Here is a 15763-nt window from a genome sequence, read left to right on the forward strand (position 1 = left end):
TAATTTAGATAAAATATCGATGAGAAATAATATATATACCAAATAAAAATCTCTAAAATCTCTTTGTGTTTCGTCTCAGTGTAGCAGACGTCATCAACATGGAAGATGGCTAGCCAGGATTGGAAAGGTTGCTAGAAATAAGGATCTCTATCTTGGGCATTCAGTAAGTGATTTTTCAAACTTTATTTGTGTTTTTTCGTATCTAAAAAGTTTCTTAATATTTTTAATATAATCAGTGAAACCACGATTTCATGTACTAGCTAGCTACTAGGATGCTTGGTTTTTGTATGATTCCAATTATTTGAGGTATCTGGGTAAAGTTTTGTTCAAAGTAGGAAAATGAATTTAAACTCAAGCTTCTTTACAAGCTTGAGGAGAGATTTTAGTCTTATAATGATTAATAATTAAGATACAATTAGGGTAATACATGTACTACACATATTGCTAACTATGCTAGACCAAAAGTATCATCATCACTGCTTAAACATACCAATCAGTTTACATTTTGTGAACGCATATGACGATTGAGGGGTTTAACCTTCAATTGCAATCTTATTTGTAAAGGTTTTGCTATCCCAACTGATACACGTGTAATTTTGTGTTTACACCATACTAAACCATTTTTTTTATATGTTTAATCAAACTCTTATCTAATGTACATTTCACAGAGAAATGCACAAAAAATTGATGACATCCTATAAAATTGCCAGAAAAAAGGTCATTTCCAACTAATGCAAAACCAGACTTCTTTCCCAGCAGAAAAACACTAGGTAAACACATTCTATCCTTATTTTGTTCATGATATAATTCTATTGTGATACAATTTTATTTCATGTATGCATGTAGTTTCTTTTCCCCATAATTTTCATATAATTTATGAAGAATGTATAGGAACGACAATGATTGAGTGGATTATGCAAGTCTCACCATATAAACTGTAAATTACACATGATTGTTCCTTCCCCCCTTTCAAAGCCAAGCTGCTAATTGTGCAATGTTTAGTTGAATGCATGTAAAAGCCAAGCTGCTTATCTTATCGACCTCATTCACTCATGTGTCTCTCTATTCATTGATGATTGTGTTGAATTTATTCAGATTAAATGTGTCTTATTTATGCAGTTATGCTTGAAACAGTGGTTCCCGCCGCAACGCGTGGGCTTATTTTCTAGTTACTTTCTAAAAGTGTGAAATATTGAAATCTATGAAGTGTATTTAGGGTTTTGTGATATGATTTTTGCATCAGAGAGTTTCGCAATGAATTTTGGGGAAGATAAGAATCAACACATCAGTTATGTGTTTTGAGTAGGGCCAATAATTTGTTGGGGTGTGTGGGGGTGTGATATCCACACACCCTATTTTACTTCTCACACACCCTTTTAATTTTCGGCAGTCGGATTTGATGAATTGAAGAAGATCAACGGATAGAAATTAACAAGTGTGTGTGAGAAGTAATTTAAGGTGTGTGGATAGCACATCCCAATTTGTTACAGTAATTTTGTCGTATAGTGGTTAACTTTGGCCATTTCTTAATCGTTATCCTTGAGAGCATGGGCTCTAATTTTCTCAAGTCTGTTTCCTTTTCTCTAGGCAAGGTTTTGTGTTGTTTGGGGTTTTTTTTGTCTCTCCTTCAAATGTTTTAAAAGTTGTGGAGTTGTGTGAAATATGACATATGTTCGTGTCTCTATGTGTAAGGCTCCCTAATAATTAATTAGTATATAAAATAATTGAAAAACAATAAGAACATAAAAATAATTTATTTAGAATAAGAGCATTTTTGTAATCATATTAGTTTTCATTTAGATTTACCTAAATTACTAAACAACTTATATGGAATGGTATCATTCCTAGTCCGATTTTAAAAGTTCAATTATGACTCCTTCACATTCCAACTCCTCCTCAATTCAATTCCTCTCATTCTGATTACAAATTAGTAAACGAACCATTGTGTGTGAGTGTGACTAAACTATATTTGGTGTATATTTATTTTGATGTATAAGTAATTGGCTAAAATTATTGTTGGTCTTAATATATTTAAGAATATTAAATATTATGGATACAATAAAGCGAACTCGTTTTGTATTGTGAAGTGATTAAAAACACTTGGGGAATTGCTAATATTCGACTCCGTGATAGTAAGAGTAGTTACATCCCATAAAACTATCGTTTTTAGGCTCACTTCTCCGGTGAACTGGTTCATTCATACGTTTATCCTATTAAGAGCAAAAATGTAAGGAACTCAGAGAAGAGAAGACTAAATTGTGAACTCAACCATCATGAGTTCCTCTTCAGGTACAAATTGGTATCAATTAGGGTTTAATTAGTTTCGATAATGTTTCATTATGACTATATATATTATGTTTTCATGTGGTATCAGAGCCGGTCAATCAAAGCCTTAAATTTGCTTCAAATATCAAAATTGTGTTGTTTATTTCCGCTGCGTTTTTGTTTATCTTATAATTGTACATACTTCAATTATATCGTCTGTTGTGATGTTCATATCAACTCTCAATCCTTTTCGTCTTGTTAATATGGATGACATTGGAGACCATGCTTTTTGTTTGTCCGGTGGATTTAATAGAGGAGTTATTTGACTATAACTTAGGTGATGATTTTGATTCCTCTCTTGATTCTTTAAATGAATTACCAAAGTAGTTTATTTATCTTCTTTTTTTTCTTCAAAGGATTCACTTATGAAAATAAGAATGTAGTTCATATACATAAACAAATAAACTTGTTTCCAAAGAAATTGTGTGCTGGGTTCGTTATAACTTAGTGTAAGGTGAGTATGATTGACGTGAAGTTTTGTGAAAACTTCTTGCCCAAAGGTGGTGTTTTTTGCTTAAATTCTTGGATTTTATATTTAGCTATTTAAGACTTGTAAATTCATTCATATATATATATATATATATATATATATATATATATATTGACATTTATCTTGCCCAAATGTCTGACTGGTTCTATAGCTTTAGAGTGACAATGCAGCTATTTTTCTCTTAACTATCACAAATTTATGGATTTGCAAAGGATGTTGTTATGCTCAATCTCGTTAATATTGAAGTTGAAAGGAAACATTTTCAAGACTTGGAAGTAGCAAATCGAAATGCATTTAAGCATGTTGAGTTTCTTATTGTTTTAAACAGCTCCAATCTCCAACCCTAACTAGTGAGAGCACTAGTCAACAACGAGAGGAATTTTCTAAGTGGGAAAAGGTGAATCAAATGTTTCTTTTCATCATGCAAAATGCTATGAAGGATCATATAAGCGGTGGCATTCCAAGCTGCGACTTGTCCAATGAGTCTTAAACAACAGAATTGCATCAAACGGATACCAAAATAGATTCAGGGCATTGCAATTATGCTAAAAGGACAAATTCGGGTCCTTGGCCATGTCATGCACAACAGTTTCTGCCGAACGGAAACTTAATTTTTCAACTATCTTCAAATCACACCAAATTTTACAAGCATGTAGAACTCAACACAATGATCAACTTTCATAACTATCCCAATGATCAATGCTAGCTGGAAACGGGCCAAAACCATTGGGAAAATTGGAATTGGATTTATAGGTTATTAGAACCAAATTTGCGCACCTCCGTGATCAATGGTTGAGCACAAATTCGAGTAAACTTGTGCATGCAAAATAGTAAATCAACCGTAAGAAAACCTTAGGCCGAGGGTGTGCCGGCCAAAGGCTCTCTGACGGTTAAGTTAGTGAATGATTTTTAGACTCAAGCAGTGGGCAAGAGAATTCAAGTGTATAGATTGCGTTACCGTAGATGGATCTTATATGGGTGTATTCATACTGTGGGAGAGAGACCTTTTTAGGATAAAATCTTCATTCTAAGTCGAGAGAATCCTAGAGGATATCTAGTAAGTAGATATTGTATCCTCTTAGGAGTTGTGATTACTTGTGGCGCACGCCTATCCCTAGATTGTAAGGACTCCAAGACTTATAGGATCCGATTGTGTCTAAATTCGAATCAAATCACGTGTCTTATGAAACAAGTATGGTCATCCAACAGAGTCGCCAAGACTCTTCCTATTGCCTCGGAGTAGAGTGATGGTGGCACCCTGCTTCGTTTGATACAGCTTCGCCCGAAGCTGGCAATTACATGACTGGACTTATGAGATAACAGTATTCGTATCAACCTTACTCTAGCCTTGAAAAATCAAGGTCCCACATAGGTTTCTAAAGACCCCACTCTAAAACAGATATCAACATAGGAACAAAGCATACCAACTTAAACATTGTGTAGAATGGATGAAGTTTCATACCTCACTCAATGAAAATGGTTGCTGGATTCTCAGAAAAAGGGAAAACCGCGGTAAAAACCTTAGACTTTGCTACTTCGACTAGGAAAAGTGGGTAAAAATTTGAAAAATCCAACCCCATCAGGACGTTCGAATCGTCAAAAGCCTTCTATAGACACCAAGATCACCTAAATAGAGGTCGAATTAAGGAAAAATAGTATGGTGAAATTTCATGTGTTGCAAGTCCAAAACCGGGTAAAAAAGGACCCAACTCAAGTATGTCTTGTTCAAAGTGGCTGCAGGGGTTTTTATTAGAGGTTTAGGAGGAAAATTATCAAATTGCCCCCAAACTTAAAACGCCTCTGACTTCTTCATTTTTCTTATAGACTCTGACTTCTTAATTATAATTCTGATTCGTGCATGGATTCCCCTATGCACTTCTGGGATTGAGCTCTATCCTAAAATACGAAGAGTGACCCAGAAAGGTCTATGAATTTTTAATAACTAATTAACAAAAATCAAACTTTATAACTAAGTAATCAAAACTCTATAATTAAAGGAAAATAATAATAATTTCTTGAAAATACGAAATACAAAAAATTAAATAGTGAAATCCGAGGACGGGACAACACTTGTGGCCCACCTCACTTGAGCTTAGACCTAGCAATTTCTTACACAACATGTTTACCCGACCCGAAACGACACAAAAATAACGAGTTTCGGATCAACACGTTAACTAATTGTGTCGTTATTGGCTCACACGTTAACAACTCCTTAATAACTTCTTAACCGGTTTACCCACAGGTAACATGCTTCAACCTGATAAGAAAAAGTGAATTTGATAATGTTAAACTAATAGAAAATCTTACTACAATAGCCATAGTATTTAATCTCACTTAGTTGTTCTTATAAAATTCCAAAACACCTTAAAAATAAGCAATTTAAAAATACCAAAGCACATTAAAAAATTCATAATAATTAATTTATAAGTGTGAAAAAAAGGTGAAAAAAAATATGCAAACACTCGTGATCTCATTCTCTGTTCTTTGAGGATGGGTATATTATCGTTTGGATTTTTAAAATCCTACAAACCCTCATGCTTTTAGGAGGAGTTCAAAATGAATAAAAATTCGTAATAATTAACGTAAAAGTGTGAAAAATGTTAAAAGAATGTACAAACGCTCGTGACGGCATCCTTTAAGCTTAGACGATGGTTATATCATCGTTTAGATTTTTAAAACCCTCCAAATAGTCATGAATAGTGTTTATTGTTCGAGCACAAAATTAGATATATATATATATATATATATATATATATATCTAATCACTTGTTAACCGTCGATTGTCGTTTATGCTCTATTCTTCTCACTGAATTTCATTTTTCAGAGTTTCGCTTTTGAAAACATGAACTTTTAGTGGATGCAGAAGATGAACTATTCAGATTGTCGATATCATGTTGGAATGTTTACGGTCAACTGAAAAATGAATCGATGTTATATAATTTCTAGAGACTTCATAAACTCCGAAGAATATATTCACTAACTGTAAAAATTAGAATATAATATCAACGATCTGCACTGTTCATCTATCTGCATCCGCTAAAGTATCATGTTTTCAAGAAAAATGAATTGGACAAAAAAAATACGAAATCCGATTTGAAGAATGGAACGTAAACATAAGCGAAAATCAACGGTTAAATTCAAATATATGATTTATGGGATTATGGTAGCGAATTTCGGAGTTGACCTCTTCAAGTTGTCGAGCTTGTCATTACGAGGGTATATATATATATATTTCACTCTTTTACATTAATTAAAAAAAATTGTTAAAACATCATACCACAACAATAGTCGTATGATTTAATCTCACTTACATTTTTTGTATTACGTTTTTTATTTACTTATTTATTTTTTATATATATTTTCTTTAACATGTAACGAGTATTATACGACATGACACGTGAAGATATCGGGTATGTCATAAAAACGACACGTAAACAATGGCCTCCTCCGGTATTGAGGAAGAATACAATTTGCATCTATACATGCAGATGAATAGTTAAAAATACGGGAATAAGTTTCAAGTTTTTTCCCTTCCTTTTTACAGTTTCGTCAAGTTGGTTTTGGTTCCAAATATGTTGCTCTACGTATGCAATGGCATCATAGCAGAGAATAAAAAGAGAAAACGTCACAGCCATCCAAAGCAAAATCGTGCAGCACTAGGAAACCCCCACCTAGGAATTTACCAAAAACCGTCCACATTCAAGATTAAAATTCCGCCACTGACACTATAAAACTTACCAATTGTTGCATTGATTTGCATCAACTGGCTAGCTCTTCTTGCAAAAAAAACTTCTTTCTTAAACCAGCATTATTAGGCATGGGAGAAGTTGATCTAGCTTTCATCCAGGACCCTGATCACAGGCCTAAACTCTCCATCACCGAAGTCGAGGGCATTCCCTTGATCGACTTGTCTCCGATAAGCTCCCCAGACTCCGCTACTGACCCTAAACTCGTTGAAGAGATTGTTAGGGAAATAGGTAATGCATGCCAGGAGTGGGGCTTTTTCCAAGTGATAAACCATGGGGTTGTACTGGATAAGCTCCGAAAGATTGAGACTGCTGCTAGGAAGTTCTTTGCTCTGCCTTTGGAGGAGAAGAGGAAGATCCGGAGGGATGAAAAAAGCGTGTTGGGTTACTATGACAGCGAGCGCACGAAGAATGTCAGAGACTGGAAGGAGGTGTTTGATTTCACAGTGGAGGAGCCTACTTTAGTTCCGGCTTCGCCTGAACCTGAGGACAAGGAAGAGACTGAGTGGTATAACCAATGGCCTGATTATCCTCCGGAGTTCAGGTAATTCATCGAATAGTATGAATAGATTTAGCTAATCATAAATTGTTATAGGTAGAAAAAGTTTAGGATTCATAGGGTCAATTACACCTACCATGCTATAGTTAAAAAAAATAAAAAATAAATAAAAAACATCTCACTCGCAACAATTCATTTATATGATGTAATGCACTTCCTTGACCAGGGAGGTATGTGAGGAATATGCTCAAGAAGTCGAAAAGCTAGCTCTGAAGCTGATGGGACTTATTGCCTTGAGCCTAGGCTTGCCAGAAGACAGGCTTAGCAACTATTTCAAAGACCAAACAAGTTCTATCAGACTCAACCACTATCCGGCTTGTCCTTCCCCTCAGTTAGCTCTTGGTGTTGGCCACCACAAGGATGGCGGTGCTTTAACCGTGCTGGCACAAGATGATGTCGGAGGGCTGGAAGTGAGGAGGAAAACAGACGGAGCATGGATTCGGGTCAAGCCCACCCCAAATGCCTATATCATCAATGTTGGTGACAGCATTCAGGTTTCACTCTTCAAACTTGATACAAACTTATTATGCTCATAAAAAACACGCATCAAATCACTTCACATAACAAATGAATATGTTTTATGCAGGTTTGGACCAATGAAAAATATCAGAGTGTGGAACACAGGGTTGTGGTGAACTCGGTGAAGGAACGATTTTCTATTCCTTACTTCCTCAATCCATCACACTACACACTAATCAAGCCTTTGGAGGATCTGACAAATGAGCAAAACCCTGCCAAGTATAAGCCCTACAGCTGGGGCAAGTTTATGACCAACAGAAAGCTCAGTAATTTCAAGAAACTTAATGTCGAGAACATCCAAATTCATCATTTCCGGGTATCAGAATAAGTGGGTTGGATCCTAAAGAGTATTACTGGGTGATAGTATGTTAGTTCTTTTTCCTTTTGTATATCAGTTCCAAAAATAATGCCACGCTGTATAGAGAACTTGTAACGAACTTGTGGACATGGGCTGCTTAATGTGTCAATAAAATCAGTAATATTTTTCTGCTTCAAAGACTAAGAACGAATTTAAGAGAACCCCTTCACCTCTATTAATAACAATAATTAGTCCTATTCTATGTCCTTATCAAGAAAAGAACGTAGCTCTGATCGCATTGAAATTAATTGTCTGTGCTGTAAGGAACCTATGAATTTAAGGGTTGAACACAAATCTGGAACCTGATTTATCTTCAGATCTGAGGTGTACGCATGCTATAACTTCCGATAGACGTGATTTGCAATACAATTAGCAAACGGGGTACAAGTAACAATAGTACATTACTCAAGTGACAAAAGACCTTGGCTTAGTTCTGAATGGACTAATAATTTCGTAAATTTTATTGCGAGTACAGTAAACTGATACAATCTGTTTTAATCCATCCTACTTATTTAAAAGCATAAAGTAATACCCTACAACAAATTATTAGTCTGCAATGAGGTCACAGCAAAGAAAAAGATTACCAAAAAAAACACACAATTGACATCCATCCAAAATTTTAAAACCTACAAGTCAATATACTTGTTGCCTCCACTGCTTTGGGAGAAGTTGATCTATATTTCATCCAAGACCCTGATCACAGACCTGGAATACCCTTGATTGACTTCTCTCCAATAAACTCACCAGACTCCAATGTCGACTCAAAATCCATTGAAGAGCTTGTTATAGAAATAGGCAAGCCATGCATAGACTGGGGGATTCTTCCAAGTGATCAATCATGGGATGGTATTGGATAAGCTAGAGAAGATTAAGATTGCTGCTAGGAAGTTCTTTGCTCTGCCTTTGGAGGAGAAGTGGAAGGTTCGGAGGGATGAAAAAAGCTTGTTGGGTTACTATGACATGCATGCTAAAAATGTCAGAGACTGAAATGAGGTGTTTGATTTAACAGTGGAGGAGCCTACTTTAGCCCCCGCTTTGCCTGAACCCGACGACAAGGAAGAGACCAAATGGTGTAACCAATGGCCCAAGTATCCTCGGGAATACAGGTAACTCATGTGAACTCTAAGGGTATAATAAGCCAAACTTATCTTTGGAACTCGATATGTTTGATCTAATGTACTGCCCTGACTAGGATTGCTTGTGAAGAATATGCTCGAAAATCTGGCTCTCAAGTTGATGGGACTTATTGCCTTGAGCCTAGGGTTACCAGAAAACAGGTTCAGCAGCTACTTCAAAGACCAAACAAGTTCTATCTTGATCAATTATTATCCGCCTTGCCCTTCCCCTCAGAAAGCTCTTGGTGTTGGTCCCATAAGGACGTTGGTGCTTTCACTGTGCTGGCTTAGGATGACGTTGGAGGATTTTTGAACTGAAGAGAAAAACAGATGGAGCATGGATTCGTGTGAAACCCACCCCAAATGCCTATATCATCAACGTTGCTGATGTTCTTCACGTCCGCTCTTCTAACTTCACATTATCTTTTTGTGCTCAAGACCACTTTGAAATTTGAGTAATTTCTTTTCAAATTAGTCATTTCTCAAGATGTGCTAACTATCCTGTACAGGTTTGGAGCAATGATGGATATCATAGTGTGGAACACGGGTTGATTTTTTAAATCCGAGAATGATAGGTTTTCGATTTCTTACTTCCTCAAACAATCACACCACCCAAATCCAGCCATTGAAGGAGCTCATTAGTGATGCCAAGTATAGGCCTTACAACTGGGGCAAGTTTATGGCTCACAAAAAAAAAGCTGAGTAATTACAAGAAACTCAATATCGAGAAGTATATCAGAATAATCGGGTTGAAAGATTAGACCCGGCATTTTAGATCCGTTAACCCAATCCGACTCATCCGCTTAAATTAGTATTTAGGTGGATGCTTAACGAGTTAGGTTGTTAACAGGTGAATCCGTTAATCATCCGTTAAATAATAGGTTATCTTAGGTCAACCCACGAGATTTGTTAGCACTTGCTAAGTGAGGATGTTTGAGTAATTTCAATAAAGACTTAACAAGAAAACCTGGCCGACTCGCACACGCAGCCCCGCGCTTTGGTTGGCCCCCTTCTTGTGGCGCCTTCTCGCTCTCTACTCTTCTGATGAAAGCCGCCTAATCTTCTGAAGTCTTCAAGCAATTTAACACTAAAAGCAATACGCTCCAACCACTTCGAGAAAAAAAAAAAAAAAAAAAACATATGAGAATCAAAAGGGAACATTCATACGGCAGACAGCTTGGATACGAAATAAAGAAACCCAACTGCCAGAAACTCACAGAAACATAGAAAAATGGTGATATTGATAGCATGGACAAATTGAAAGCTTTGAAATTTAAAATGAAATGAGCAAAAAGAGAGAAGCTTATGGTTTTGGGTTGGATTTGATTTGAATATACTACAACTAATGCTGGATAGCATGAAAATAATAGAAAAATGGAAGCTGGGAGTTGGGAGTTGGGTATGGTATTTTTCTGGGACCAAGCTTCTCTGTCCTCCCATTTCTCATACACTCTCATCCCTTTCTATATTGATTTTTTTATAGAAATAATAAGACAAAAAGCAATAGTAATATAAAATATTAACGTGGTTTAACCATAATCGCATAAATATGAGAGAATGAGAGTGTATAGGAAGTAGGAGGGCAGAGAAGCCAGGTTCATTTTTCTCTGACCGCGCCATAACCAATGCCGGATAGATGATTGAAGTTGATGATGGCGATGATGATGTTACAGCCCATCCTTTTCTTTTGCTTAAAAAAAATAAAAAAAAATAAAAAAAATAATTGATATGTGTGTGTACGATGGTACTGTTCATTAATACTTGTGATTTGATTAAAATATGTGTAAATTGTATTGGAATGAAAAAATAAAAAAAAAATTGTTAATGGGTGTTAACGGATGACTTATTAAACTAACGGGTTGGATTTTGTTGACTCGTTAGCTAAATGGGTTGGATTTGGATGACCCGTTAAATTAACCGATTAGGTCGAAACCAATCCAAATCTAATAAACCTGACCCATTTACAGGTCTAGGAAGGAGTATTACTGAGCAATATAGTTACCAGCAAACACATTATGCATAAAAAAACCAGCAATATTATCCAGAGTGTTGTAAACATTCCTAGTTTAAGTGTGTACGTAAATCCTAGATTTGATTTGATTCTAGTTATCTTTTCCTATTACAAATTGTATTCATTGGGGATGAATGAATATCTTCTCTCATTTTACTAATATAAATAAAAGCACTATGTTGGAGGGAGTGCCCGCCCATTCTGTCTCGCCCTAAATGGAATAGCTCTCTTAGTTATACTGGGCCCCGACCCTACCATTATACAAACACATGTCTCTCAATCTCTCTCTTCTCCTTGATGCCAGCCTTCTTACCCTTGTCAGATAAAATAGGTTAAAACATGTTATCAGCACGCTCCTACTGCTGCGCTTAGGAATCTGACGTTGAAGAATTTTTCTACATCAAACCAGTTCATCCATATCATCACGCAATCAGGTTGTTTCAAAACAACGGTTTTTATTTAATATTTTTGCAGCCCTGATAGCATGAACATTCACCATTATGCATGACCTAACTTTACGTTTTTCAAATTTTAGATTCTACATAAATTGTGTATGCATTATATTCATAATTGTTGAATTATGTGAATTTGATATTTTCCATGAATTGCATTAAATATATGTACATGCATTATAATACTATTGAATTGAATATGCTTTGAATTAAATTGTATATGAAAAAAAATTTACGATTGGTAAAACTAGGGTTCTTCGAACCCCTAACCTCACCCAGGCCTGCAACCTACAGACTGAGTTGCGCCAAGCCGAGAACCATCACGCCATGGAGGCAGAAGCTCCGAGCTTCACAACCCAGAAAACTCAACACCTCTAATGGTGTCCGTGTCCACATCGACCACAAGCATGGCCAGCAGCCATTGCCCTGAACCTTTGGTTCTTGTCGCCGACAACCAGAAGTCGTCCCTCACCGGAAATTGGACTGAGATTCGATTGAATCTCATCGAAATTTTTTGAAAATCCAATTTAAATTTTCTAGGGTTTGGTTGTTATAACGTTGAGATTACATCATCTCCGTTCACCACCGTGGTCGTCAAGGACCACCATGACTTAACCCGAGTCTTAACAAACCCCAGACTGTCGCCATGAGCGACAGGTCTGGCGTTCTTCTCCGGCGAAACTCACCCATCACACGTTAGGGTGTTTAGTTCAAAAACTTGAGCCTTTCTTAGGCTTCGCCCGTTCTCAGTGCAGCTCCAATCCGTTGGGCTTTGGAGCTCCCTTCAGCCCAACTATTTTCCCCAAGCCTACAAAGAAAAAAAAAACCAATTTTTTTTTTGGGCTTGCTTTGAGGCAGCCCGTATGAAAATCTTTTTTAGTTTTGTTTTGGGCTTGCCTGCAGCAGCCCATCTCCCTGGCCGTGTGGTTTTTTTTTAGGGGCTCACCTGATGCAGCCAATTTTGTTCCTCTCCTCCCCGTAGGCCTGAAGCCTGCACCCGAAAAACTCCAGCCCAATTTTTGGGCCTAGGTCGCATGGACCAAATTTGCTTAGCCCACCCATGGGCTTTGGCCTATATTTTTGGGCCCCGAGTTTTGATTGTTTAATATTTTTAGACAACATGGGTTTTATATTTTTTTCACCCACACTTTAAATTTGGCCCGAAGTCCAAATAATTAATTCAATTATAATTGTAAACCTAAAGTTCCATTTGCATATTCTTGTTGCATATTTTTGTGTATATATTTGTGTTTGTCTGCAGGAACATATGAACTTGAAGTTCATAATTATTTTGAAACCTGAAGTTTCTTAAAAACTTGCCTTGTTTGAAAACGTAAAGTTTTCATTTAAAAACATCACCCATGAAAACCCGAAGTTTTTTCATGCAAAATTAAACCAATACATGTATATTAGAACGTGTTGTTCTACTTCTATATGAATGGATTGAGTTTTTCTCGATTACACTAACCACATCTTGTCCATTTAGTTTGTGATAGGAACATGTCGAATTTGAACAAACTCGACTTCACCGCTTTGGAAGTCTCTGGAAGGAACTACCTTAAGTGGGTCCAAGATGTGAAACTCCACCTCACTGCAAAGAACTTGCATCTCGCCATTGAAGAAGAGAGGGACAACCCTGTTGGCGAAGCTGAAAAAGCCAATGCTATGATCTTCATCCAATGACATATCCATGATGCCTTGCAAACTGAGTATCTTACTGAGGAGGATCCACATGCATTATGAATCACTTTGGCTGATCATTTTGATCATCAAAATGACATATTCTTACCTGACGCAAGACATGACTGGCGGCATTTGCGCTTCCAAGACTTTAAGTCTGTGAATGAATATAATTCTGAAGTTTGTCGAATCCGATCACTTCTCAAGTTTTGTAACGAAACTTTGATCGAAGAGAATCTCCTGGAAAAGACCTATTCGACCTTCTCTACTTCTAATATTGTTCTATAGCAACAATATAGAGCTCAGAAGTTCACTAAGTTCTCAGATTTGATCTCTGTTTTACTTCTTACTGAAAAGCAGAATCAGCTGTTGATGAAGAATCATCAAGCTTAACCTACTGGGGCGACTACTATGCTTGAAGCACATTATAGCACAACCATCGCCCAAAACGCCAAAAAAGGCGTGGTAGGGGCAGCCAGAAGCCATCCCACCAAGGTCAACAGAGTTAAGGCCCATCCAAGGGAGGAAACAAAGCCATAAGAGTTCAAACCTTTTTCCCATGGCCCCGAACTTCAAGAATAAGGGCAAAGCACCTGAAACCATGAATGCAGACATGTGTTATCACTGTGGTTCAAAAGACCATTGGTCATGTGTTTGCCGAGCTCCCAAAAAGGTTGCAGATGAATATCATTCTTGTTATAAGAAGTTTGAATCAAACTTTGTGCAAGTGGATTGACCGGAGACTACAAAGATGGAGGTTTTTGACTTTCAAAAGGATACCACCCCCGTGGAAGATTAGAATCTTAGACATAAACAATTTTCGTTAGTTAAAGTTGAATAATGGGGCCAAATTCCACCTATTGGTCGAACCCCCCTCTTTGTTTTTTTGGTTGATTTTTGAATAATTTTCCTTATATTTGGATTATTTGTTGGATGTGCCTGAGAGGGTTGTCAGAGGTGCATTCTTAGGTATGAAGTTAATGAAAAATTAATTTGGATTATTTGTTGGTGATTAGTTGGTGCATTCTTAGGTACCATTGGACAACATTTCACTAACTTCATACCTAAGAATGCACCTTTGACAACCCTCTCAGGCCCAACCAACATAATAGAAGGATACGGTAAGGCATGTATAATGTTGTCCAATGGTAAAATCTTGACCATTACTGAAACACTCTATTCTCTACATTCCAGAAGAACGTTGTTAAGTTTCAAGGACATTAGAGATAACAATTACCATGCTGAAACCCACTTAGAAAATAGAGTTGAATTTCTATGCATAACTTCCTACGAATATGGCCAGAAGCGTATTCTAGATAAGATGGAGCGTATCCCGAGCGGTCTGTATACTATGATCATACGCCTTATCGAATGCCACTATGTGGTCAACCCTACTACTGGGACCGTGAAGGGATTATTTTGTAAAACATGTTCATTTGAGCAACATCATATAGCATGCAATTAACAATTAAAAGGCGGAATCATGCTTGTATGTACTCAAAAACAAAACATGACCATGAAATTCAAAGCCTAGTAGATTGGTGAACCAATAATCAACTCAAAAATAAGTGAGTTGAAATTAATACCTTTGTAGATTCCTCTTTGCATAAGCAAAGGCTAATCACCCAAAGAGATAGGGCCTTCATTCCTTGCTTCTTAGATCCATGGATTTGGATGGAAGAATAGGTTCTCCAAGTTCCCAAAATTGAGAACCTCTAAGTCTCTACACCAAGGAGAGATTGGATGATGAATGAGTGACCTTGGAGGATTAGATGACTAGCTAATCACCTCCAAGGTGTTGGCCTCTTTAGAGAGAAAATGGAGAGACAATTCTCACCCATTTTCCCCAAAAATAAACCCTTATTTCACTTAATGAATATTTAGTTATAAAGTCATTTATATAGTCACTTCTTTAAGTGACCTAAATAACCAAACAACCCTAATTCATCTTCATGGCCGGCCATATAGGGATTTATGGGCTTTTGGGCTTTAATGAATCTTTATTCATTAAATTGTCATACAACTTAAGTTAATGGGCTTGACGTTCGAAGCCCATTGGGCCTTAAGGTCCAAAACTATCCCGTGGTCTTTAACGAACTTATTCGTTTGATTAATTAACATATTAATTAATCCTTGCCATAAATAATTAAACCATTCAATTAATCTTACTCATTTCATTTATTTCGTCCATCTCTACCTTACACGGTGTACGATCCATTAGGTTCCTTTTAGCGAGGTAGTGGGCGATTAAAACCATTTTACATCGATTGTGAATTGAAACTATTTTCAATTCTCCCTTTAGTGATTACACACGTTTAGGGCTTCCACAAACCATGAGTGACACCTAGCCGTATGTCATGGTTACCCAAGCTAATCAGAAGAGGTGGAGAACCTATTCAGTCTGGGATTACAAATGCAATACGGTCTTTCTCTAATCTAATACTCTTGACCACATTGTTTGGTTTGATAGTTTATTTTCTCATGTCTACTATCCAATGTGTGTCTTGT

General features: G+C 36.7%; 1 protein-coding gene, 1 long non-coding RNA gene and 1 pseudogene across 8 annotated transcripts in view; all 3 read left to right on the forward strand.

The window, feature by feature from the left end:
- Nucleotides 1–1281, forward strand: part of LOC108172801 (uncharacterized) — a 40008-nt gene extending 38727 nt beyond the window's left edge. For 3 of the 7 annotated variants that reach the window (XR_011581278.1, XR_011581279.1, XR_011581280.1), the window contains exons 8-10: nucleotides 80–163; nucleotides 669–770; nucleotides 1120–1281. This is a non-coding gene — a long non-coding RNA (uncharacterized lncRNA). The remainder of the gene's footprint in view (nucleotides 1–79; nucleotides 164–668; nucleotides 771–1119) is intronic. The other 4 variants (XR_011581282.1, XR_011581283.1, XR_011581281.1 and 1 more) reach the window with 3 other exon arrangements.
- A 5282-nt stretch (nucleotides 1282–6563) lies between these two features.
- On the forward strand, nucleotides 6564–8135 carry LOC103437336 (protein LATERAL BRANCHING OXIDOREDUCTASE 1-like). Its single transcript, XM_008375811.4, has 3 exons — nucleotides 6564–7105; nucleotides 7287–7614; nucleotides 7707–8135. The coding sequence occupies exons 1-3, from the start codon at nucleotides 6633–6635 to the stop codon at nucleotides 7965–7967; spliced, it is 1062 nt and encodes a 353-aa protein (XP_008374033.1). The 5' UTR covers nucleotides 6564–6632; the 3' UTR covers nucleotides 7968–8135.
- Nucleotides 8046–9818, forward strand: LOC103437358 (protein LATERAL BRANCHING OXIDOREDUCTASE 1-like; annotated as a pseudogene).
- The last annotated feature ends 5945 nt before the right edge of the window (nucleotides 9819–15763 follow it).

The sequence above is a fragment of the Malus domestica genome, chromosome 05 (genome assembly GCF_042453785.1).
Source record: "Malus domestica chromosome 05, GDT2T_hap1".
NCBI classification, from domain to species: Eukaryota; Viridiplantae; Streptophyta; class Magnoliopsida; order Rosales; family Rosaceae; genus Malus; species Malus domestica.

Excerpts from the sequence above, each read along its gene's own strand:
- LOC103437336 (XM_008375811.4), top strand. The coding sequence starts at position 6,633 with ATGGGAGAAGTTGATCTAGCTTTCATCCAGGACCCTGATCACAGGCCT. Across the intron at positions 7,106-7,286 it reads GATTATCCTCCGGAGTTCAG|GGAGGTATGTGAGGAATATG; the intron begins GTAATTCATCGA and ends TTCCTTGACCAG. Across the intron at positions 7,615-7,706 it reads ATGTTGGTGACAGCATTCAG|GTTTGGACCAATGAAAAATA; the intron begins GTTTCACTCTTC and ends TGTTTTATGCAG.